Raw genomic sequence first — 27752 nt, forward strand, 5'->3', positions numbered from 1 at the left:
ATCCCCCCAAAATCCAGCTGTGGCCATTCACAACTGTGTCCTGACACTCAGTGATACATGCTACATGGAGTTTTTGGATCAAAACAAGATATGTACGCGATAATATGTCATTAAATTCATGGCGTCTGTTATTCTGCTCTCGCGTGCTCTCGCCTCCAGATAGGGTTTTGTTGTTTAAAAAACGTTTTTTTTTTTTGTTTTTTTTTTTTTATAAATGCCCCCTGTTCAAAAAATGTCTTCCCATGCATGTATCACACATGCATATCGGACAATTTTTGAAATCTGGTCAAATTAGGGGTCTCAGAGTGAAAACTTCAAGTCACCTGAGTGTTTTCTGCCCCATATATATATATTTATATACTCACCGGCCACTTTATTAGGTACACCATGCTAGTAATGTGTTGGACCCCCTTTTACCTTCAGAACTGCCTCAATTCTTCGTGGCATAGATTCAACAAGGTGCTGGAAGCATTCCTCAGAGAGTTTGGTCCATATTGACATGATGGCATCACACAATTGGTGCAGATTTGTCGGCTGCACATCCATGATGCGAATCTCCCGTTCCACCACATCCCAAAGATGCTTTATTGGATTGAGATCTGGTGACTGTGGAGGCCATTTGAGTACAGGGAACTCATTGTCATGTTCAAGAAACCAGTCTGAGATGATTCCAGCTTCATGAGATGGCACATTATCCTGCTGAACGTAACCATCAGAAGTTGGGTACATTGTGGTCATAAAGGGATGGACATGGTCAGCAACAATACTCAGGTAGGCTGTGGCGTTCCAACGATGCTCAATTGGTACCAAGGGGCCCAAAGAGTGCCAAGAAAATATTCCCTACACCATTACACCACCACCACCAGCCTGAACCATTGATACAAGGCAGGATGGATCCATGCTTTCATGTTGTTGACACCAAATTCTGACCCTACCATCCGAATGTCGCAGCAGAAATTGAGACTCAGCAGACCAGGCAACGTTTTTCCAATCTTCTATTGTCCAATTTCAATGAGCTTGTTCAAATTGTAGCCTCAGTTTCCTGTTCTTAGCTGAAAGGAGTGGCACCCGGTGTGGTCTTCTGCTGCTGTAGCCCATCTGCCTCAAAGTTCGACGTACTATGCGTTCAGAGATGCTCTTCTGCCCACCTTGGTTGTAACGGGTGGTTATTTGAGTCACAGTTGCCTTTCTATCAGCTCAAATCAGTCTGGCCATTCTCGTCTGACCTCTGGCATCAACAAGGCAGTTCCGCCCAAAGAACTGCCGCTCACTGGGTATTTTTTTCTTTTTCGGACCATTCTCTGTAAACCCTAGAGACGGTTGTTCGTGAAAATCCCAGTAGATCAGCAGTTCCTGAAATACTCAGACCAGCCCTTCTGGCACCAACAACCATGCCACGTTCATACTCACTCAAATCACCTTTCTTCCCCATGGCATCAACAACATGAAAGCATGGATCCATCCTGCCTTTTATCAACGGTTCAGGCTAGTGGTGGTGGTGTAATGGTGTGGGGAATATTTTCTTGGCACTCTTTGGGCCCCTTGGTACCAACTGAGCATCGTTGGAACGCCACAGCCTACCTGAGTATTGTTGCTGACCATGTCCATCCCCTTATGACCACAATGAACCCAACTTCTGATGGCTACTTTCAGCAGGATAATGCACCATGTCATAAAGCTGGAATCATCTCAGACTCGTTTCTTGAACATGACAATGAGTTCACTGTACTCAAATGGCCTCCACAGTCACCAGATCTCAAACCAATAGAGCATCTTTGGGATGTGGTGGAACGGGAGATTCGCATCATGGATGTGCAGCCGACAAATCGGAATCAACTGTGTGATGCCATTATGTCAATATGGACCAAACTCTGAGGAATGCTTCCAGCACCTTGTTGAATCCATGCCACGAAGAACTGAGGCAGTTCTGAAGGCAAAAGGAGGTCCAACCCGTTACTAGCATGGTGTACCTAATAAAGTGGCCGGTGAGTGTATATATATTAATAAATTCTAATACTTAATTATTTTATATGACCACAAATAGTCACTTAGCCCTCTAAAAGGTTATGTGTCAACTTTCGAAAAGCTGTCCTCTGTAGTGACCACTGTACCAGAAAGGGTTAAAATAGATTTGATGTTTATTGCTATCACTGGCAGTGAATGAGCCAATAGCAACTAAAATCAAGTAATGATCAAAAACACCATACGATGGACCTCATTGGTTTGAGCAAATGTACCTAATAGGATGACCGGCACGCGCGCGCAAGCAGAGACGCACACACACGCCTCCCCCATCCATCCATCCATTTATCCTTCCATCCAACCATTCAATCGCATGCCGCTCGTCACGTGATCACAGTGGGAGCTAAAATGCGCAAAGAGCGCGGCAGCCGGACGCAGCATATGGACATCAGCCCTCGAAAAACAGCACAATTTTCCTCTCCGCGATAGCGAACAGAAAAAAATTGGTATTCCATATTTTTTCTTCTTCTTCTAGGGACACCACTGGGAGAGAGCCAATCGGCGTATGCGTGACGTGGACGCGCGCTGTGGTTGCGTATCCTGTTGATTGTGAAGCCAGACAAGAGAAGCTCCACTGAGAAGAAGCCACACTAGATGGCCTCACTCCAGGGCTTTATTTGTACATAGAACCCATTTTCCCCTTTCTATTGGGACTCCTTTATATTCGTTTAGAATTTTTTTTTGGAAGCGCCAGTTGTTTTTCCCCACTGCGCGTCGTGCTTTTCCTCTCGCGTGTGTCTATGCAACCTCACGGCATTGATGGTGGGAGCGTGTGCTTTTATCCACGTGCATTGATGTAGCACGCAGCGAGGACGAGATAAGGTAGGAGACTGGAACACACACATACGTACCTGTTATTTGCAATTTGTAGCAGCACAGCACATTATTTTCATTGGAAGAACCCCTCTACGAACACACACACGAGCGAGACGGACCATTGTCTCCTCGTTGCTTCCTAATAATTGCGTGTGGTTAAGCAAAAGGGTGTAAAACGCAATTGAGGTGACTCTCGCCCCCTTTGTACTCTTACAGAGCCCTTATCTCAGCATCTGGAAGCCCGTGGAAGGATTTGATTGAAGACAAAGCAGCCACAAATCAGGATTCTTGTCTAAATCGGGAATTACGCATCCAAACTGGGATCTATGAGCGGAAAAGTGGCGAAGCCTAAAGAAGACAAGGATGCTTCCAAGGGTAAGAGGCAACATGCTTTTCATGTTTGGCCTTGCACTGAATGCTTTATTAACTTCCTTACTTGAATACCAAACAAAATAATGATGAAGGTTGTGCAATCACCCCCCCCCCCCCTCCTCGCATGGTGCACCGGGTCACTGTATGTCATGATAGTGAGTTGTTGTCAGCATGTGGAGGCCGCAGGCCCACATTGTGCACGATGAGCTTTTGTTTTGGTGATGGCCATGCCGCAACCAATCATAGCACACATGTAGACTAATAAAAGGATGCAAGTAGAAAGGTGGAACCGCGTGCGATCCAAATCCTTGTATCTCCTCCTGGCTTCCTGTTGAATAACACAAAAAGGATCATCTCAACAAACAAACCAAAAAATCATATATTCAAACCTGTTTTTTAGGGGGGATAAAGCTGGAGTGCCCGTTTATCGCCATGGCGACACGGCAGAGTCAGGGTTACCAGAGGAACCAGTGCATGCACACTCGACACACAAGCGTTTGTGGGCAATACAATGTATCAGATCGTTGTTTCTTCAGGTCAATAGAATTGCACACAAGTTTTAAGCAATCATAGTGGGTCAGTAGTGTTAACTGGATCATTTACGCACACCTGCTACAAGTCGTTTTACGACATTTGTGTGCATCGTAGTGGGGTAAAAAAATAAATAAAACATCCTATAAATACACGCTGGATTGATTGCCATCTGCCATTGATGCCATCCATAAAGTACCATCTTTTTAAACTGAGGTTTAACGTAAACCAAGTATGTAATTTACATATAATAAATTCGTCAGCCTGTCGAAAATCTAAATTCATGCTCAAATTAGGGGTGAGTGATCTAGCCTCAAAATTATATCACTATATTTCAAGAAAATTTGCGATGACGTGCATCCATATACTACATACTCATTTGAGGACATAATCGGCGTCATTGCTGCTACTTTTGCTCTTCAAAATTGTTGTATATAATGTGTGCACGTCTTTAGCAATGTATTCAGTAACGTCCGACATCATCATATCACTGCAGCCTAATTATCACAATATTTCAAAATTAATATCACCACCAAAACTACACCAGTAATAGTAATCTTATGGTACAGCCTTCTCTCCAAGAGTACAGGAATTTAACCAGTCTTGGTACTCGCCAATTTACTGGTGGTACTTAGCTTTAGCTTTCTTGTGAGGGATCACACAGTCTAAGGTTAGGCTGATTTGTCCATACAGCACATCTGGTCAATCCTGTTACATATTTGAAAAGGAAACATGCAAATTCTGCAATTTTTACATCCTTTCACATGCCAGTAAGTCTCTGTCCTCTCGACTACGTCTTTTGTACACAATGGCAATCAAACAGACAACAATGTTAACAAACACTTTGGACCACTGATGCATAAGCTCCCCTAAAAAGGGCATCCATCGCTAAAAACTATTTGTAATTGAGGAAGAAATAATTTGTGTTTCAGTTTTATGCACACACTCAATACAGTTAATATTACAGTACAGCTACTGTACATTCAATGGAGATGTAAAAGTGGAAACTTCAAACGGCAGATTAATATGGTATATTACATTCATTTTAAGTGTTTTTATGAGGGCTGTCAAAAGTATCGAAAAGTACCAAGACTACAGGTGTGACAAAATATCGAAATGTTGATATATCGTGATACTTTGCTTCCCAAAAGGTTATCGATATGCTTGTGCCAAGAATCGAGATATCGTTTTAAAAAGCTGCCAATGTTTTTTTTTTTTAAAAGGAACCAACAAGTTGCTACTAAAATCTTCCACCATAATAGTGTCTCAGTTAACTCTATGACTGCCATTGACAGCGCTCGACGCCCAATGAATGTTCATTCGTTCGAAACCAGAGCATTCACAGTCACTCTTTCCGATTTTCGGGGCATTTATAGGTCACTTTCTGTTCTTTTTAGGACATTTAGAGGTCACTTCCCGTTGAGTTTTGAGTCACTCCCTAATCATTCCCGAAATGCCCCAAAATCAACAGGAAGTGACTGAAAATCAACAGAAAGTGGCCCAAAATGACCTCGTTGCCTGGATTTGGCTGCCTCTGACGGCCACAGAAGTGAGAGGGGCCCGTTTGAAGTGGGAGGGGTTCATTTGCTGCCTGCTTCCCGGTTCAAATGCACTGGACATCTACTAGTGATAAACTTACAGCAAAAGGATGAAAATAGCTTGTTATTTTGTTTATTAGTTGTTTTGTAGAGTGATTTCCTGAACAATGTATCGATATTTGTTGTATTGCCATATCGTGAGATTATTGTTATCGTGGGCTGTGTATTGCAAATCGTATTGTGAGGTACCAAGAGGTTCCCAGCCCTAATCGAGACTGAAATGTTTTATCCAGATACAATATTTGATTGCAAAAGTATCGATACTTAAGTTACAGTATTTGTTTTTGCACTACCACAGGTCACCACAAATGTTGTCATGGGGTAAATTAGATTATTCACATCTTGACAATAATAGTAATGGACAATATTTTTGCATTTTCCTTGTTATCTGATTGGCTGCCATTTACCGTGCTAGACATCCAATTCGTTTTGACTGGGGCTGCGGACATACTACCATCAATGGCACTGGAAGAGTTAATACAAACATATCATTTAACTTAGTTTTTTTTTTTTTTCATTTAGTATCTAAAATGGTGTCAGGTGTTAATTATTTTTTAAATTATCGATCGATTATCGTGACAGCAATACAGTAGTTTTCATTCCTCCACTCCTAGTTCATGTTTGATATATTTTGAATAATTTTTTTCATCAGATTGGGATGTGTTGGTAGGCCAGTAATCACAATTCACTATGTACTGCGTTTTAATTTTCGGTTGACATAGGTAACAGAAAGTCATGGGTCTCTCAGCTTTTTAAGCGCTAGTAGCCGGTTTTGCATAAAGACATATTTTGACCGACCGGGACAGAATCACTTAAAAATGTCCTTGAGCAACACAGCCAAGATTGAATTGGTCCTGATTAACTTTTTGGCAACAGTCACCATCAGTTTGTGCTTAAGTGTGCAAATGACTTTAAATGAAAGCACCATATGCATAATTGTTGTGAATATTACCCTTTGTTTCCCTTGTGACACTTCGAAACACCCGACTTTTAAGTGAGCATCACTTCTTTTGTGCTGACAAGAGAGTGAGAGAAATGTGCTGGCAAAATTGATTCCAAGATTAACCTCAAGAGCATTTTTCTCTCTCAAACTCCCCCTCCAAATCAATGGCCGCTCTGAATGGCTGACTCACTCGAGTTCCGTGGCACAGACCCATCCGAAATCTTCACCTTCATAGAAGAAATTGGGGAAGTAAAATCAACATCATCTCTTCATACATCACATGATGCTGTGGTATATTTTACATTTTAATTTAATAAATACAGGATGTCTATCCTACATTTTATTTACAGTACTAGAGAAGGGCAGCGCACTTCCATATCTAGGAAGTTTTATCCATGAAACACAAAAAGAAGACATATCTACATCAAACTACACCATTACATTGCAGTTTGATGTGAGACCCAGCACGTTGAAACTTTATAATTATAAACATATGATGTTTTAAAGACATTTTTCCTGGTCGTGAAATGTGAAACAGGCAATTTTTCATATTAAAATGTGAAATGTATTGCATTGTAACGTGAAATGTTAAAGGTTCTATATTTAAAAAGAATTTGAACGTAAAAATCAAATGTTTCAATTTAAAACTACAGGTGCACAATAATTATTGTGCCAATAAGAATTATGACGTCATCCCAATAAATCCGATAACATCATTAATAGGCCTGATAATATACAATATTTTTGGCACGGTGTCGGTGGATTGGGATGTGTGTTTTTGTTTCCACTCCTGTTTTGCCAGTACAAGGTATCAGTGACTGTGTGTGGTTCGGAAAGAGGGAGTTTTCCTACAAATCAATCCCTCCCTTTCTGTAACGTAACGCACAAGCGACTTCAGTGTGCAGCACGGCTGGCTAGTAAATAACAAGCATGGCGTCGGTGGTGTAGGATTCTTTCAAGTTGTCAGTAGAAAACTGACAAATCAAAACTGTTCTTGTCTTTGTTTTGTTCATTATATTAATGTTCATGTCATCATGAAAGATCTGGTTAGGTCAAAGGCAAATCTTTGCTGAATCCACAACTGATATTTCTGATCGCCAGGTGTTCAAAAACTCAAGTGAATATACATTTAAAAATTATATATACGAGTATATTATCGGTTATCGTACAGGTATTGGCCTTGAGGACCAGGAAGTTATCGGTATTGGCATCGGTTTCAAAAAATGGATATCGTGCACCCCTGTTTAAAACATACTAATCACCTTAAAATAGCAAATCTACCATGTTCAACGTGAAAAATTTCCAACTCAAAACATATGAATTGACACATTAAAATGTCAGATTTATTAGAGGACATAATATTAGTTTCACAAACTCAAACTCTAGGAAAGGGCGTGAGGAGAGATCACATCTAGAAAAGAAATTGAAAGATCTTCAAAAATTGTCAAAGAGGGCACTAACCCAGAAAAAGAAGTCGAACTAATCACAGCACGAGCAGAATGTAAAAGATTATCTGCATCGAGAGCGGCTGCTGGTTTACTAAGATTGCAGCAAACATTCTATGAACAAGGTGATAAATCCTGGAAGTTACTTGCATGGCAGATATGACAACTAGAACGAAAGACACCAGTTACAAATATTGTAGAGGAGGGTATTACCATAACAGATCCATTAGAAATCAATAATACATTACAATACTACTATAGCGAAATGTATTGTTCAACAAATATAATAGCACTGTCAGATGAGGATTCTTTTTTAGATGAGTTAAATATTCCAATTTCACAAATGAACAGGTGGAAGAATTAGAGGCAGAAATTAATCTGAGGGAAATTGAAAAAGCTATAGATAGTATGAAACCAGGAAAAAGAGCAGGTCTGGATGGGATCCCAATTGATTTGTACAAGAAGTTTAAAAAAGAGTTACTTGTGCCCATCCTTGAAATGTTTCATGAAACATTTGATAATGGCGGTTTTCCACCTCTCTTTAATGAAGCACAAATCACTCTGATACCAAAGCCAGGTCAGCCGGCTAATAAATGTGAAAATTTGAGACCAATAAGTCTACTCAATTCGGATCTGAAGATATTGAGTAAACGTCTGGCATTTCGGTTGCATAGATTTCTGCCTCTGGTTATCCATAAAGATAAAAATGGATTTATATCTTGAAGGCAAGGTTTTCATAATGTGAGAAAATCTTTGAATATCCTATATACCACCAAGCAACTCAACTTTGTTTTATGTTTTGAACAAAGACCCTCCATTTTGGGTCGAAATGGAGTCCTGTGGTCTTAAGTTGCCAGAATTGTTATATCTATACTCTGATTTGAAAAAAAAAGGCTGCTCAAGCAGACCAAAAACCCAATTTTGAAAAACATGATAACAATATGGTATCAAATAAAAGGATATTTAGTAGAACCAAATACAGTGGGGCAAATAAGTATTTAGTCAACCACTAATTGTGCAAGTTCTCCCACTTGACAATATTAGAGAGGCCTGTAATTGTCAACATGGGTATACTTCAACCATAAGAGACAGAATGTGGAAAAAACCTAGAAAATCACATTGTTTGATTTTTAAATAATTTATTTGCAAATCATGGTGGAAAATAAGTATTTGGTCAATACCAAAAATTCATCTCAATACTTTGTTATGTACCCTTTGTAGGCAATAACGGAGGCCAAACGTTTTCTGTAACTCTTCACAAGCTTTTCACACACTGTTGCAGGTATTTTGGCCCAATCTTTCATGCAGATCTCCTCTAGAGCAGTGATGTTTTGGGGCTGTCGTTGGGCAACACGGACTTTCAACTCCCTCCACAGATTTTCTATGGGGTTGAGATCTGGAGACTGGCTAGGCCACTCCAGGACCTAGATATGCTTCTTACGAAGCCACTCCTTTGTTGCCATGGCTGTGTATTTGAGATCATTGTCATGCTGAAAGACCCCGCCACATCTCATCTTCAGTGCCCTTCCTGATGGAAGGAGATTTTCACTCAAAATCTCTAGATTCATGGCTCCATTCCTTTTTTTCCTTTACACAGATCAGTCGTCCTGGTCCCTTTGCAGAAAAACAGCCCCGAAGCATGATGTTTCCACCCCCATGCTTCACAGTGGGTATGGTGTTCTTCGGATGCAATTCAGTATTCTTTCTCCTCCAATCACGAGAACCTGTGTTTCTACCAAAAAGTTCTATTTTGGTTTCATCTGACCATAACACATTCTCCCAGTCCTCTTCTGGATTACCCAAATGCTCTCTAGCTAACCACAGACGGGCCTGGAGGTGTACTGGCTTCAGCAGGGGGACACGTCTGGCAGTGCAGGATTTGAGTCTCTGGCGGCGCATTGTGTTACTGATAGTAGCCTTTGTTACTGTGGTCCCAGCTCTCTGTAGGTCATTCACTAGGTTTCCCCGTGTGGTTCTGGGATTTTTGCTCACCGTTCTTGTTATCATTTTGACGCCACGGAGTGAGATCTTGCATGGAGCCCCAGATCGAGGGAGATTATCAGTGATCTTGCATGTCTTCCATTTTCTAATAATTGCTTCCACAGTTGATTTCTATACACCAAGCGTTTTACCGATTGCAGATTCAGTCTTCCCAGCCTGGTGCAGCTCTACAATTTTGTCTCTGGTGTCCTTCGACAGCTCTATGGTCTTGGTCATAGTGGAGTTTGGAGTGTGACTGACTGAGAATGTGGACAGGTGTCTTTTATACCGATAATGAGTTAAAACAGGTGCCATTAATACAGGTAACGAGTGAAGACCTCGTGAGACCTCGTTAGAAGAAGTTAGACCTCTTTGACAGCTAGAAATCTTGCTTGTTTGTAGGTGACCAAATACTTATTTTCCACTCTAATTTGGAAATAAATTCTTTAAAAATCAAACAATGTGATTTTGGGTTTTTTTCCCATATTCTGTCTCTCATGGTTGAAGTCTACCCATGTTGACAATTAGTGGGCCTCTCTAATCTTTTCAAGTAGGAGAACTTGCACAATTGGTGGTTGACTAAATACTTATTTGCCCCACTGTACACTATCCCAGTTTAGTCCAGTCTGGGGTAATAATTTGTTCATTCCATGGAGGGCGGACGCTATAAATAAAATGTATTATTATTATTAAAGATGTGGGTCTGCTCACGTCATTTTCAAAGTATCGGAATCGGCCTAAAAATATCGGACATGCCTTTTTTAAATATATATATATTTTTTTTAATTAAATTGTTTTCTAATTGTATTTAACGTTACAGACAAAATGTATTACACTCATCCAGAGTAGTTTTGGCTTAAAGTAGGGCTATCAAATTTATTGCGTGAATGGCGGTAATTAATTTTTTTAAATTAATCATGTTAAATAATTAATGCATGCGCAGCACGACCCACTCACGCATTGTCGCGTTCAATCTATAAAGATGCCGTTTTACCTATAGATAGCGCTAAAAGGCAGCGTATAATGAGTAGAGAAAATTTTGACAGCCTTTGGAGCCATTTTTTATGTGGCTAAATCTTACAATACCCCTCTCAACAATTAAAATTAACGTGGGAGGCAATGTGGGGAAGAAAGGTAGTCGTTGATCATTTTATTAACACCCTATGTTCTTTCCCAATGCAGAGAAGATGTATCAATTGGTGCCCCTACGCACAGTCATGGTTGCACTTCCCATCATGCATTTGGGCAGAAGTTAAATGGCTGCAGTATCATTTACTGAAAGCTCAACAAATACACTAGATGGCAATATTTGGTCACAATATACAAAGTCACATTTATCCTTTAAGAATTACAAGTCTTTCTATCCGTGGATCCCTCTCACAGAAAGAATGTTAATAATGTAAATGCCATCTTGAGGATTTATTGTCATAATAAACAAATACAGTACTTATGTACTGTATGTTGAATGTATATATTCGTCCGAGTTTTATTGATTTTTTTTAATGCATTGCCAAAATGTATATGATCGGGAAAAATTATCGGGAATGATTGGAATTGAATCGGGAGCAAAAAAAAAAGCAATCGGATCGGGAAATATCGGGATCGGCAGATACTCAAACTAAAACGATCGGGATCGGATCGGGAGCAAAAAAACATGATCAGAACAACCTTAATTATTATTATTATATTTAAGTTGTGACACTTAAAGGGACTTAAAACAGTCAGTGATTTTTATGTTTCTGACACCAATATTATGATGTCCTTTGATCAATTAAGACTGAAATTTGGATGAGACAGAAAATATTTTTTTAAATACTTGCATTTCAGGAGTTTTATTAAAACAAATCACAATCTTGATCTCTTTAAACCTCCTCTTTCCTTTTTAGCTGAGGGAATTCTTTACCTGTGCCAACTGATCTAGGCAGACGTCACTAATGTAACCCGCCGAGTCAGGCCCTCACAACCGCGCAGATTGTGTGTGCCTGTCCGTGCGCTCTTTCGCCAGGGACAATATATGTATTCCATCGGTGATGCTGAATATCTGCGTAAGAACACTGTATGCCGTGCGATTCGGAGTGGGGTATGGAAACGCTTCAAATTGATGCATTTATAATAATCATAGAAATATGTAGACTATTTAAACATTGAGAAAACTTGCGTTTTTTTCTGCCAACTGGAGGAGATTAAATTAAATGTCAAATCCACTGATAGGACAGACGCACAAATATAAAAGATATAAATGTTTATTGAATATGCATCTTACAGTTTTGTTTAACTGTGAAAAATCGTTACAAAAGACGGGCTTTTATTTACGCAACAACGCATAGCATCCCCACATTTCCTTCTTCTCCTGAGTCCTCACAAATATAACATTTTTTTTGTGTGGGGGGAGGGGGGGGGGCGTTGGGGGGGGGTTGTCGGGCTCGGGCCTGCAAATCAAGTTTATTGATCGGACTCGGGTCGGGTCGGGCTGGATTTTTTAGGCCCAAACTAAAAAAAAGAACATACGTATACAGTCAAGGGGACTAAACATACAATCATCCTGTTTCGTGTGGTGATGCGTGACAATTATTTCTTACTGTTAATGTACCAAATCTTATTTTATTGTCCTGACAGCAGGCTTTATTTCTTTTCATGGACATAAGTAAACTGGCATATTGACGCATTCACAAATCACACGATCTGTAAATTCGCTGTCAACAGACCCGTTGCGCTCTACTCGCCGAAGCGGTGTTGGATTTCGCGGTGAGGGTGGATTTTAATTCCTCATAATTCCGCATGATCATCGCGCATTCCTCCTCCGTGAAGTAAGGTGCCCGTGCCATCGTCACAAGTAGTGTTTGACTCTGGTCACCGCCCCCTTTTATGTGAACGCGCAGTAACTCTGACTGGGTTGACACAGGTTCGACTAATCAACCTCATAATCAGCGTCGTAGTACCGATTGACCACAAACTAGACAACCAGGTTTTGTCAACTCCGGTTACCCGATGGTAAACTGGATTACTTCTGGGGAGGTTGAACTCGGTTCGTAGTATAGGCCACTGGTGTGGTCTTTTTATGTTATTGTTTTGATGGTGTGAATTCTTTGTTTGAAAATCAATATAAATATTATGGTGAAAAAATGTCAGATTTATCACATTAAAACATTAAATTGATCACATTAAAATTGTCACGCTATAATGGGAAATTTACCATGTTAAATAATAAAATGTATCATGTTAAATCATGATATCATGTTTTTTGTTTGTCTGTTATGGCCGCAATATGCTCGCTAGCGATAGCCAGCTGGAGTGCATCTACACTTTCTCCTTATCTCATATGATGATTCATTGTACTCATCATCAAATGAGGGAATCAAGTGTTTGCTTGGCGCAAAACTGACAAATTAAAGATAAATACCTTTACACGACACCTTAGTTGTTCAAGCATGTAACCCTAATTTTAACAAAATTAACGTTTTGACCTCCTAGTGAGAGTAATGTGATTTCTTCTGTGAGGGTCATCCAGTAAAAACTCCACTCCCCCTCCTTTCTTTCTTCTGCAAGGCCGACACGCGGCGTGGTGGACGTGTAGAAGGATCGCCAGCGCCGATATCAACACCAGTGATTCACGTTGTGTTAGGTTCTTCACTGTCCTTGTGAAGCTAACGCAGGGCGACAAAGTGATGTGTGAATGCGTGACGCACGCACTTGGCTCTGCGGCGCTTTTGTCTCCTGAGCCGGGAAACTCTTGTTATATCGACCCTCGTTCACATGTTGAGTATTAACATCAGAACACTTCTGTCTTAATGGGCTTAACTGATGATAGAAGTTGAGATCATATCTTTTGGCATCTTCTCTCTTTTTCCGTGCAGTGCGCAAACAATCTTGCAGAGGTGGCAAAAGTTGTGTTAAGTACAAAGCTATACTGTAAGTAGCTAACAGACAGTCTGGGTATTGTGGAAAAGTCTACAACCCCTGTTCAAATATCAGGTTTTTGTGATATCAGAACATAACTTCATTCCAAACTTTTTTCCACCATTGACTTTTAACAGAGATGTCAAACTAATTTTTTTTTTGCAGCCTACATCATAGGTATGCTTTCTTCTGGATGGCCATTTGTCTGCCAACTGGTACTCCCACAATTCATTGATAGGCCATCAATCGTTCAGAGGCACTGACGACCAACAAATTGTCCAAATTCTCTTTTTTGAGCCACCAAAGAGCAAATATTCTCTTCATCTTTTGTATTTTTGATTATTAAAGAACAAAATGGAAAACATTTCATTTATTTATTAATTTCCTTTTTTTTCTTGAAAAAAGGGAAAATATTATTCTCTTTAATTTAGAAAATTAAAAAGCAAAAAAAAAAAAAAAAACTGTTTCTTTTTAAATTATTTTAAATTAAGAAACATACATTTCTTAAAAGGAAAATGAAACAGTATTTTCATATTTTTGTTGTTCTTGATCTTTTATTGAGGACTACGAAAATTTAATTCAAATTTTATTTTGTGAGAAACAGTCGAAGTGCATGCTTTACTAGGCCTGTCGCGATAACAAATTTTAGTGTGCGATAATTATTCTCATAAATTATTGCGATATGCGATATTATTGCGCCCCCTCCAATTTTTTTTTAACCAATTTACAATAACAGTGAGAATACAGTATATATTAATAGATCAAGTACACCCATTTAAACGCGATAAATATTTACTCTTAAATTCAAAATTACGTTTTAAGAAATCACAACTAAAAACAATAGACCATGCCTCTTAAGTAAAAAACAACAATGTTGATACCGCACAGATACACAGAATAAATAAAATGTGTTTAAAAAACAAAAAAAGCACTTAATAACTTAAGCATTTAGGCAAATGAAAACTTTTCCCGGCATAGCTTCTGCAATGGCGTTCCATAGGGATGCAACGATACAGTTAAGTCACGGTTCGGTACGATTTTTGATACGGGGGACACGATTTTCGATCCGATTCAATACATTTAATGCTCTGTAAAAAAAAAAAAAATAACAATTATATTTTTTGTTTCTATTTTTGTTGTTGTTGTTGTTGTTTTTTGCTAACAAGCAAAAATTAAATTGCCATCATATAAACATGCATTTTAGTGCATAATATCTATGTGCTTACTTCTTACTGATCTGAAAAAAATGTGTATAAAAGTGCTGAGAACAATCTTGTTCTGTTTGAAAAGTGAGGCAGGGCACACTGTTGATTGCTACAGCTCTCTTAGTAGCTAGGTTTACTACATGAGCAAGACATCCTATTTGTGGTCCAACTCCATCAGTGTCACGTACTGAATTAACAATATTTGCAACATTATCTATAGTCACTGGTATGGATTGATTTGGCCTTCTTAACTTCCATTCAGTCATGACAGTTTAGAATTTATCGATGAAGTATATGGACTACGTGTCCCATAATCACTCTGGGCTCACGTAGCCAATGGCATGGGACGTAGCACATCTAGTTTACCATTTCATGATATCTAGTGTGTGCGCTCATTAAAAAAGTTAGCAAGCGCCGCTGAAGTCACGTCTGCTCATTACTACACAACACCAGCATATGACAATCGACTTTCATAAACAGGACGAGTTTGAAGCAGCTGTTCGTTGTCAACGCGAGGTTGTTCGTAGCAGCCAAGTCAGTAACAATGTTTTGGCAGACTTGGTTGTAAATATCCGGCGTTGTGCCGAAAAATAGCCGCCCCGCGTGATATGTCACTCCTGACGGGAGCTCCCACATGTCAACAACACCGGCGCCATAGATGGTCTACAGTCACTCCGGAGGACTGACGCGGGCGGTATAGGATATATACAATAGGATATGTACAATAGGATATAATGGGAACGATTGGCTCCGGCGCTAGTTTTTGCCGAACGAAGATGCATTTTGCGCAGTTGGTAACGAGGAATCCGAACTTTTAACAGCACGTCTGTTGCACGCGCGCACGCACGTGCACGCAAGGCGATAATTCGCAGCGGAAAAATTACCGCCTTCATTTTTATTTATCACGCGATAAATGGAATTACTGCATATTGCGACAGGCTTATGCTTTACATTCGCAGGCCACACAAAATGAGTTGGCGGGCCGGAGTTTTGACACTTTTGATTCTGGGACTTGAAAGTTGAATTGTAAATTGAAGCTCTTGCGCCCCTTTAGAGGATTAGTCATATAGAACTTGAATCGATGAATGAATGAATGCATCAATGATTTGAAACAGTTTTAGAAAGCCTTTTCTGATACTTTAGTCATAACACAGTTATAGTGTTATAGTTAAAACTATGGCTTTATAGGAGGAGCATGACACGTTTCCACGTGTTCATAGACTTTAGTTATATATATATATATATATATATATATATATATATATATATATATATATATTATTTATACCTCATGCATTCATTTAATTGTGTTATTTACTGCACTGAAGTTAGCACCCAAGTACAACATATACAGTATTTTATCTATGAGATGTGTTCCGGTGAGATTGCGGCAGATTGGTTTAACGTCAAAATGGTCTGATGTGGATTGGGTCGCAGCGCCCGGAGCAAAGTGACTCGCCTCGCATCAGAGATGTGCCACTCTTCATCACTGCATCGCGTGCTGACCTGTGTTGGGCGTCCTCGTTTCTGGAGTCAACTGGATTTTTGTTTTGAGAAAGAAACTGATGGAAATGCATCATTTAATCCACAGATACGGTTACATTCAGTGGCAAAAATAATAGCCAAAATGTCATTATTTCCCCTTGAAATTTGATGATTCCCTACGATTGTGACAGCACATCCGCGTTAGAAAAAGATCTATAACATTCAATTATTGTGCCTTCAGACGGCAAATTGGGTCTCTAACAACATAACATCATCCCAACATGTTCCCTGAGAGTCGAGTATTTTTATAACCGGAGCTTGACAAAAGAAAGACCCACAATGGATTCCTTTTGTATGATTCGATAACTGATAATCTCCCATAAAGAGCCACTTAAGAGTATATTCTCGACGACTCTCTATGCATTTTTACAGTCTATTTTTAGAAGCGTATAGAACCTAACATTGTCCTCCAGACAATACCCTGGTGTACCTCCCACTGAAGCCAGTTATCCGTCCTATTTTATCTCAGCACTGATGGTGTAAAAATCCTGCATGGCACTAGCTTTTTTTCAGATAAATTGAAGTTGCTCTCAAACAGCTGTGGCTGTCAGGCGCTTGCTTGAGTAACAGATTTCTTCTCCTGTGGCGACATACTTCAATGCCAGTGTATCACAATTTTTGACTGCTAAATATTTAGAGATCAAGCAATTTTTGTAGTATGAAGGGTAACAATCGTAAAAGGATAAGTTTAATCAAAATGTCAAAATTGGCAAAAAAGAATATCAAAAGAAGAAGAATTACCTCAAATTGCAACAAAAAATACTTCCCAGTGGAAGTGGGTGCTTTGTGTTGACACTCTATATAAACAAGCGACAAGCCTATCCCATGGGTCCTTGTATTGGGGTCCATCTCATGGTTAATCATTCCACTCCCAACACACATCTGGTTTATGCGAACATTTTTTCACAGAAGGCTGAAGAGTCATAAGCTAAAATTGACTACCGTAATTTCCCGAATATAAGGCGCACCCGTGTATAATGCGCACCCAAAATGTACTTGTAAAATCTAGGGAAAATTATTGTACCCGTTTATAACGCGCACCCTAATTTTAGCACCAATAATTAGAAGAATACAAGAAAACAGAGCTCGTGTACAGATACAGAAATGTCATTTTACTGACTGGTGAAACCCAGCACAAGCATAGCACATTGGTAGTTTAAAAAATTACCGTAAACTGACAATATATACGGTAATAACATGATCTGACAACTTCATCAACCAGAATCCAGGAGAAAACAAAACAGATGTGACTTTTCTTTTAAAGGCTGCTGTATAACTTGCTCGTTTCATAATGATGAATAAATGTTTCTTCCATGGATTGATACGGTAAAATAAAAGTGGTGATTTAGGTCGGAAATCAGAAGAGCGCCTCGCTGTTGACCAGGCCGCGGATCGGTACCGGTCCGTGGCGCATTTGGTACCGGGCCGCGCAGAAATAATAAATAATTTATTAATGACTGCATTCTGGCCAATTGACTTTGGCCTGTGCTGCTTAACACACCAATATCCCTGTCTCCTCTAGATTTACAACTACAGGATAGGAGGTCGTCATAGAAATGCATTGATTGGGATGTTAGCACCAAATCTCGTTCTGTATATCTATGCGCGCTTGGACTCGATAATAACGTATGACGTAGGTCGTCGCCAATCACATTTCTTCCCGGAAATAATTAGCCCCCACACCAGAATGACTGAATAACAGACGTCTTTGGACAGACTTTTTACGGGGAAAAGGGAACCTGACGAGCCAGAAGATGTGCCTACAACCTCGAAGAAAACAAAATTTATGCTACTTCCCAATGACTAAAGACCCACGAACTGCGAAGGAGTGAATTTGTGACCCGTATGTGAATAAACCGAGTGATTGGAGCATGTCTGTGCAACAGGAATATCAGCTTGTAGAGATTGCAAATCACGGCGACCTTAAACGTACATTTGAGACAACAACTCTACCGAAGTTCTGGATTAAAGTCATTTCGGAATATCCTGACATCGCTAGGAGCGCGCTGAAAACTGTGCTACAATTTCCAACATCGTGTATTTGTGATGCTAGCTTCTCTCACGCTCCCATCTCGGGACCATCTCGTCTCAACGAAACAAACTCAGGCCTCCCACTGATTCAGCGGGTGAGTTGTATTTTTTCCCTGCACTTAACACGAAGGGGCTTCAAAACAAATGCTATTTTATATTTGCTGTATTTTTCTGCCGCACATTGTTCTGACAAAGTTGGCATGCGCGTAAAGTTAAAAAGGACCGCGAATGCAGCGATTCCAAAGTACACACTACAAACTTTCTTTAAAGAAAGAAATATTAACTTACGTTTGCCATGTTGAGTGCACACAACAACTGCACGTAACCCTCTCACTTCACGACTTCGCCGTGTCGTAAAGCATTAATTTACGCCATTTCCGTGTTGCACATGTATGTTTATGATGTAAATAGTTTTTTAGCACCATTGGATAACATTGAGAGTCCAGCTGAATATAAAAGAGGGCTTTTTTCACCACCACAAAAGCTTTGGGAGCAAAATTTTATAAGGGTGCAAAATTTGACAGGACACCGGTCCGTGAAAAAAAGACCCAAATCACACCGGTCCGTGGTACAAAAAAGGTTGGAGACCTCTGGACTAGAATGTCACAATAGGAACTATTGTTATCTGGATTTGAGTTTCCCGAGGGACAGATATAGTTGACGGACACAGAAAGTCTGTGTTGTGTTGCGTTTGTTACGGTCCGAGTTGCCGAGCTGCAATAAACGTTGACTCAAATGAGTTCAAGAAACTAAATTCTGTGCTTTATGAAGAGTGAAAAAAGCAGAATTTAACACAGACGAAATCATTCGACCACTCAGAGTGAAGTATTACCGTGTAGCGAGTTATAACAGAATTCACCGGTGGAACTTATGTTGACACGTTGTATAGTTCCCGGAGGAAGGTATTTTGTTGAGGGAACAGCCAGAAAGATAGTTATATTCCGCGGGTTGCATATGAGACAGACATTGCTACGGTATTTTGTTGCAGCCTAAATGTCAATAAAGCAACGCGGATTAGCTCCGTTGTTTGATACTCCGACTCCTTAACTAGCTCGCCAAGACCGAAACAAAATGGTGACGTCACGTACCGTAATGGTCGGCAACGGATCGCCGCATACGTTTCTTCAATGCAACATGGCCGTGTCAATAAAAAAAAAAAATCGGTCTTTATATATACATATAATATATTTTTATTTTTGTCTCCATCCGTGCACCCGTTTATAATGTGCACCATGATTTTACAAGTTGAGTTTGGGGAAAAAAAGTGCGCGTTATATTCAGTAAATTTCGAATGCGGTTTTCTTATCTTTTGTTCATCTTCGCTCGTGTTGGAGCTGGACGTGCTCGACGCCATGTTGTTTGTTTTCGAAACCATGGCAACAATCCTCGTCTCCTATTGGTGCACGTGACCTAAAACAGCTTCACACACTGACGATACTACATGGCCATATCAATATCACTGAGCCACGCGGAAAAAAAAGACCGACACAAAAACCCTAATTACTAAAAAAAATGACTGGAAACTTTTTTTGGTACTAATTAGCAATGTATGTATATTATAAAGCAGAGTTCATATAGATCCACTTGAGTGGAACGAAATCCATTTTCTAAGCACTTTTTCCATGGTCTTATTACAGCCTAATCAATTCGAAAGTGAGTTAATTTGCCGGTTGACACAAAATGACATCCGTCATAAGCATTCATGCTTCTCCTCATGGCAGTGTCATGTCGTAATTATGATGGTCTTATGAGAGTTTTATGGCACCACTGCCAAATAAAGTGTTACAGAATACCAGACCTAGCTATTAATGAAACAACTGGAAGAGTAACTGTAGATATAATTAACACAGAACATGAATTTGGATTGTTATATACTTCTATAGAGCTGCAATGCATGCTACGAGGTATGCTGGATGACAACAGTGTTGACAAAAGGTGGCAGCAGAGGTTTACTGTCTCTGCCAAGAAAGCAGTGATGTTCAAATGAAGCTTCTTGAAGCAATGAAGCTTTGCCGCATTTGGTTCAAAGCTTCATAGTGGATCATTTGGTCTTATGACAGTCTTATGATGCTGCTGTCAAATAAAGTGTTACCATTTAATGTCTTTTAGTGTAAATATCCCATAATACAGTGAGGTCAGCTGCGGCTTATAGTCCAGTAAGGCTTATCTATGAAAAAATGCCATTTTCGTGTCAAATTTGGTGGGTAGCGGCTTATAGTCAGGTGCGCCTTACAGTCCGAAAATTACGGTATTAAGATTTTTTTTTTCTCCTACAAATTGGAGGAAATTCAAGATCATAAAATACAGTATTAGAAAAAATGAAATGGTAACAGCTGCTGAAAAACAGCCAAGGTAATTTTTAAAAATGCTTTATTGACGTTTATGATGGGGCTTCTTACAAGCAATTTTTCAAAGACAAAGATGCAAACCTTAATGTGGGTTTCCGTGTTGAGCTTTTATTTCTAAATCATCCAGAAAACTTATAAAAAAAAAAAAAACACATGATGAATTACGCACATGGATTCAAGTGGGCATCACATCTTATTGTAACACTAAGCAGGAAGAGCATAGTCACAGTGAAACTGCTCACATCATAAATAAATCAACCAAGCAACAGTTCATAATTAGAAAAAAAAATCCCTCCATATAATTCTGTCATGTTGGGGTTTTTTAGTATCACAAGTTGTATTTGTTGTTGTTACGTCACCTCTGCCAGAAGTATTTTGCCCTCAAAGCCTCTAAACACTTGAATATTCTAGTGCATTAGTCAGCATGCAGCTCTAATCCACAGAGCTTTTGAGGTGAACGGCTTTGGGAGCTCAGCGCCCGCTGTAACCAGTTGCCGTTAATATTTTGTCCACACAACTCGCAGAAACAATGGCCCGTTGTCGCCCAGCTTTCTTGTACTGTGAGTGACCCTGTTCGCTCCTGCTCTTGTTTTCACTCACAGACCCACTGACAGTTTGAATCTGTGGTGAGGAAATGGCTGAGAATATAAAAGCATCTGGCTGTATGCCGACACTCTCGCACTGACACAGCAGAAGACACAATCGCACGTCAGCGCCCTATCATAAAATCGGCGCAGCAATCACTGGGTTGATGTTATGACCAAATATTGACGACATCAGACATACACAGAGTTCTCATTAGAATAATGGTATCTTTTTGGAACATCAGATAGGTAACGGATTAGTACCTCAGGCTTTATAAATTGGGAAAATGTTACTTACAGAAATGGACTCGATCGTGCAACGGTAGTTAATCTAGTTTTTAAAAAATTTAATCCTCATAATTGTGGCGATGTGTGTCACACCCACCAATATCAATGATGCGTTTTTCCGATAGAACATGACATTCTTCATGACCCGTTCCTCCGGTCTAGAATATCAATGCCAATTTGGCTCAGCACTTTAATGGGAAAGTTTATATTAGGGCAACTATCTACACAACTACCTGTAAATACCAATGATTGAGATACAGTATCGTTATTAGCAAAGGTTAAAAATCTGCATTTCCTGAGATTAATGTTTTGTGATCATGACTAGTGAAACATTCCTTCATGGTTCAACCAAGATCTCATATTTAACGGTATGTTGTGTGCAAAGTTTTCTTTCAGTATGCTGATTTCTGCATTTTAAATCCCACCCAGGATTAATACTTGCTGTGGACATGAAGCAATTAAAGTTGGTGAAAACTATAATGGGGATTAAGGCGAAGTATGAAAGCGAGGCGATAAGGCACGACCGGGACTAATAAATAGGGGTTACAGGCTGGAACTGAGCTAGCCAAGAAAGCAGGAGTCTAACTGGCCATGTATCTTCCGAAGTGCAAATGATTGTTCATGGTTTGAGTTGATATTGGAATAGTCATTGCCAGCTCCTTAACTTTCAGGTCATAAACTCTTGTCTTGTGGCCAAGACTCACCAAGTGGTCACAGCTAGATCTTCTCATTAATATATTTGAGAGTATTCAAAAACATGTGCCACTGTTTCATACAGACTAATACTGTTGGAGACTGCCATAGAGGGAAAGTTTGAAGCAGAATGTTTTTTGAATCAACATATCCACATATCTTCTTAATGTTTTCTAGAAGTCAGGGTGGCATACTAGGAGTAATGGTTCAAGAAAGACTCAAATAAACCTTAATGCAGTGATCTCTCATTTTTCGCGGTTAATGGGGACCAGAACCCGCTGCGACAAGTGAAAAACTGCGAAGAGGTGCGTTCAATGTATTCATTTAGATTTAGCATTGCAAAGAGATACATAAAAGACATCTTTTTTCTCTTTTTTTCCCAAAGTATGATTAAAAAAAAAAATAATAATAAAAAAAAAAAATATATATATATATATATATATATATATATTAGGGCTGTCAAAACTATCGCGTTAACGGGTGTTAATTAATTTTTTTAATTAATCACGTTAAAATATTTGACGCAATTAACGCAGATGGCCCGCACAAACAGATTAAAATTAGATCACAGTGAAAGGTGTACTCGTTGTGTTTTTCGGAGTTTTGCCGCCCTCTGCTGGCGCTTGGGTGCGACTGATTTTATAGGCTTCAGCACCCATGAGCATTGTGTAAGTAATTATTGACATCAACAATGGCGGGCTACTAGTTTATTTTTTGATTGAAAATTTTACAAATTTTATTAAAACGAAAACATTAAGAGGGGTTTTAATATAAAATTTCTATAACTTGTACTAACATTTTTCTTTAAAGAACTACAAGTCTTTCTATCCATGGATCGCTTTAACAGAATGTTGATAATGTTAATGCCATCTTGTTGATTTATTGTTATAATAAACAAATACAGTCCTTATGTACCGTATGTTGAATGTATATGTCCATCTTGTGCCTTATCTTTCCATTCCAACAATAATTTACAGAAAAATATGGCATATTTTATGATGGTTTGAATTGCGATTAATTACGATTAATTAATTTTTAAGCTGTAATTAAGTCGATTAAAAATTTTAATCGTTTGACAGCCCTAATATATACTGTATATATATATAACATACTATATATATATATATATATATATATATATATATATATATATTTTTATGATTTTTTTTTTTAAGCACTTAAAATCTAATAATTATGATACTGTAAGTTTTAAACATTTTACCGTCCCACCAAATTATTTTTAACTAAGAATAAAGTAGTAATAGAAAAATGCTTGGCTTAATTAAATGCTTCACTGAGTGAGTCTACTCAAATTCGCTCAGAGCTGCTCACTTACATACAGTGAGTTGCCACAGTCACTGTTTAACAAGTTAAACGATGATTGACGCATGCGGCTCTTCAGAAGTTCGTGACTCTGGCAAGAAACACATTGATCTGTCAGTCATCGTTTAATTTTAATAAACAACTCAACGAAAAAAGAGCAGGGAGAGGGAGGCGGGGAGCGAGAGGGAGACTGTGCGATCGGCTGGTACAGCTCATCTGTATTTCATTTTTCTTTTTTTTTTAATAGAAAAAAAATCCGCGATGGACTGAGGGCGCAAAGTTTGAAGCGTGAATTAGTGAGGGATCACTGTATATAATAAATGACTAGAGTGATGAGAAATCGTACGGTAAGCTGTCACATGATCTCTTCTGGGGCACTCCTCAAATACTGTCCCATTCCATAATGATTAGGGATCATTTGATCATAAATCGGGACACTTGAGCCATTACCGAAAGATCGTAATCGGGTGAAAAGGATTGGGTTTATAATTTAAAAAATTAATAAATAAAATAAAAAATAAAAAAAATAATAAAAAGGGTTTTTTGACATGACTCAGACAAAAATATGTGATCAGGACATCCCTAATCATATCATCTTCTGTGTCTTTGGCGCCACAGTCCCATCTTTGTGCACCTAACGATTCGATTACTATTACGATTCAGAGACTACAATTCGATTATAAATCGATTATTGTATAAATACTCGTCCCCATTCTGTATCAGCAGCTTTAAACTACATTCAATTAATTTAATGTCGTTAATCAACTGTTAAAGTTGTTAAATTGCTCCCGTTATGCCATAATTTTCCCTGTCTACTTTCGACATGTGAAAGTTTTAAAACTGTTTCATCATTTAAAGATGTATTCAAGTCAAGATTTTGCCGATTTAGGAGTATTTTAGATAAAAAGTTAATCAGGTCTGTAAGAAAGGTTCGCTACAATAGGCTTCAAGGGAAGTCTACTGCTTTAAGATGGCGGCTGGTTACTAAGGCCGGCAAGTCTGTCGTTTTATATCTGGTTTTCTATACATGTGCTGCTAATGCCGCCGAGTCTGTCATTTTGCATCTAGTTCTTTATACATATGATATCTACTGTAGCATTATGTGGATATAGTTTTTGGCGGCTGTCTGCAGCAGTCAAGCATTATTATATTTCATCTAGCGGCATGAGTTGAGCCAGAGCCGTGAGTTAAGCATTGTCATTACCCGGGTAATGACAAGCATGATGTTTACTCTCGGTCCAAAGAGTGCGCTGACTGTGTTTTATTTCCACTTTACTTGGCATATTTCAATAATCGGAATTTGGATGTTTGTGAATCGTTCTCGAATCTTCCACGGCCGTATCGCAAATAATCTAAGAATCGGAAATTTCGCACACCTCTAGTAGGAGCGGAATTCACGTTATAAACCGATGAACCCATTTATTCTCAAATTACAGTTGAATCAAGATCTGAGATCTGATCTCAAGAAGTACAACAACAAACCTCTAATTTAAACACTTATCGTAACATTATCTTAACCATAATGTCTTGAAAGTCACAGGAGTAAACTTTCCCAAACATCCTTCAGTCAGGGCTGCCCCAAGGCTGGTTCATACTGCAGGTCTTAAGGCACAATTCCGATATTTTGTCATATCTGTTTTTTTTGTGTGGCTGTTCAGACTGCCTCTGTCAACTGAGCACGTTCAAGTATTACGCATGTGCACTAACTCACAGTGCGACACGTGCTGAACAAACTGATCTACATGCACAGAAGCATCAAAACATCAAAATAAATGACTACACATGCTGGCTCTGCATCATTCATTCCCAATTTTTTTTTTTTTTTTTTAAATGACAGTCGTCAGGCCAGTCTTTTCCCAAAAAGCCGAGCGCTAATGTATAGCACCATCGCTGCCGTCCTCCGTGCCTCTCATTCTTTGCTGACATAATTGCTGCATGAATTCCGATTTGGGAGATTTGACAGGTCACACCGCAGAATGTGGTCCAGGTTGGATTTAAACCACATACGAAAGTGACCAAGGTCGGATTTACTGGTCCACTTCTATGCGACTTGTCACGTTCAGACCGTCAAGTTAATGCCTCACTCGAGTTGGAAAAACATGAAAAAATCAGATTTGTGTATTAAAGACCTGCGTAATGAACATAGCCCAATTGACTTGATGTTATCAGTCCTACTTCTGAAACCACAAGTAAAAGACTGTGTGTGTGTGTTTGTAGTATTACCATCCCATATTTCAACCTTGAATCCTGAAACAAAGTTGTGTTTGTTGAAAAACCTAAAACCAGCCCTGCTGATGTCAAATAGTTACTTTTCTTTGTGTGTCTTGCAAAGTTTTTCGGTGAAAAAAAGCAGCAATGACCAAGAGTAAGCAATTTGAAAAGCTGTTCATTAATTAAGGCTCTAAGTGACCTCTGTACCTTCAGTGAGATGCCACGCTCCCTGGAGGTTAATACTATTGACCGCATTGATCGGTGAGATGTTCTCTCAAAGCAGCTGCTTCATTAGGACAGACATTTGCACAGAGTCTCCCTATTCATAAGTCGAGGATGCCAGAAAATGCTGCCTATGTCTGGTTGTCCATCAGGTAAACGAAAGAGACCATTCCGCAAGTAATGACTGACATTTATAGAAATGCTCAAGAAGCTGTATTAATTTTTTATTATTTAGACACTGACTGACAAGACACATAAAAGAATGGCAGCTAATTTGAAGTTGAATGCGTCCAAAAGTAGATTCATGTCCTAGTTAATGTCTTGAGCTCTTTGTATTGGCTTCTTCTTGAACTGGGATATGGAAGATGATATATAGCACAAAGCCATTAGCACCATTCTGCAGGGAAAGCTAAGCCATTCAGCGCTGATGAGGAGAAGGAAAGCTGGAAGGGTAATACTGCCCTGGTGATGTATTCAAGGCAGAGAGGATGAAAGATGAAATGGCAAAAGGTTGGAATATCATCATATGGAACCCAGAGGTATTAAATATCAGCCTCTCAAATAAAGCGCAGACGTATGCTGTCTTCCTGTGCATGTTGAAAATGTTTTCAGTATGGCAGGGCTTTCTATTTGGGGAACATCTGAATGAATGCTGGAGAAATACATGGTGCAGATGATTGCTAAATATAGCGGTGATCCTTCACCGATCCCTGAAGCCAATTTGACTAGTCTAGAGAAGGCTGAACATCACGGCTGCGCCTGCCTGCTTCTCATCAGGGAGAGGTCATTTACATAATGAAATGCTGCCACGGCAACCACGGCATCACGCAAACACACGCCTTCAGCCCGTGAGACACCCTCCGTATGGAAAGACACACTTGATTAGGAAATAAAGGGTGGGAGAGCAGCTGTAAATGAGCCATCCTCAGGGGTGTGATGGAGGTGGGGCTCGGTACAGTATGTTTCTGCTATGAAGCCCTAAAATGAACTTATACTAAATCCTGGAACAATCTTTGGTTGAATTTGGAGTTTCATATCATGCATTCACTTCACTCATTTTGGTTTTACTGCCCAACGTACTTCAACTTGGTTCCTTGGTGCAAGATGCCTCAAGCTGATGGCAAAGCAGTACTTTTTGGTGAGGCAGTCTGCTCGCTAAACCTACACTGGAAAGACAGTTGACAGTCCTTTAAATGTCAAGACAACCAATTTAACTTGCATTTTCAAAGTTGTATTGCAAACAATAAATAAGAGAAAATAAAATTTATCAGTTAAAACTTAATATTTTAAGTGGGGATTTCCCGATCCGATCACATGATCAGAAATCGGGCTGATCGCGCCATTTTTCAGAGGATCGGAATCGGGCGAATATGATCGGTTTTATGTTATTTTTTTACAATGCTTTTCTTGGTCAGCAGTGCACTGGAGTTTGCTAGTTAAAGTTAACGATGATTGACAGGTTTTTAGCCTTGATCTTGCCAGAGAAGCTTGGTAGCTCCATGATCAAAGGTGCAAATGTGTCAGTCATTGTTTAGCTTGTTACACACTAGTGGTAGTGTGCTGTGGCAACTCATTGCGTAAGTGAGAGGCTGTTCTCAGCTGCAGTGCGCAGAGTTGAGTAGACTCACTTAATGAAGCATTTAATAAAGACAAACATTTTTCTACGTTATTCTTGTTTTAAAATAGTTCACCTTATGA

General features: G+C 39.3%; 1 protein-coding gene across 3 annotated transcripts in view; it reads left to right on the forward strand.

Annotated features, from left to right (window-relative positions):
* The first annotated feature begins 2340 nt into the window (after positions 1-2340).
* The window catches only part of fgf13a (fibroblast growth factor 13a), a 198175-nt gene continuing 172763 nt past the window's right edge, over positions 2341-27752 (forward strand). For 2 of the 3 annotated variants that reach the window (XM_057851045.1, XM_057851042.1), the window contains exons 1-2: positions 2341-2844; positions 3055-3213. In XM_057851045.1, coding sequence (XP_057707028.1) covers positions 3165-3213 — 49 coding nt within the window. In that variant the 5' untranslated portion in view covers positions 2341-2844; positions 3055-3164. Of the gene's footprint in view, positions 2845-3054; positions 3214-16161; positions 18481-27752 lie in introns of those variants that run through there. The other variant, XM_057851044.1, reaches the window with a different exon arrangement.

This window comes from Corythoichthys intestinalis, chromosome 11 (assembly GCF_030265065.1).
Source record: "Corythoichthys intestinalis isolate RoL2023-P3 chromosome 11, ASM3026506v1, whole genome shotgun sequence".
Taxonomy (NCBI): Eukaryota; Metazoa; Chordata; class Actinopteri; order Syngnathiformes; family Syngnathidae; genus Corythoichthys; species Corythoichthys intestinalis.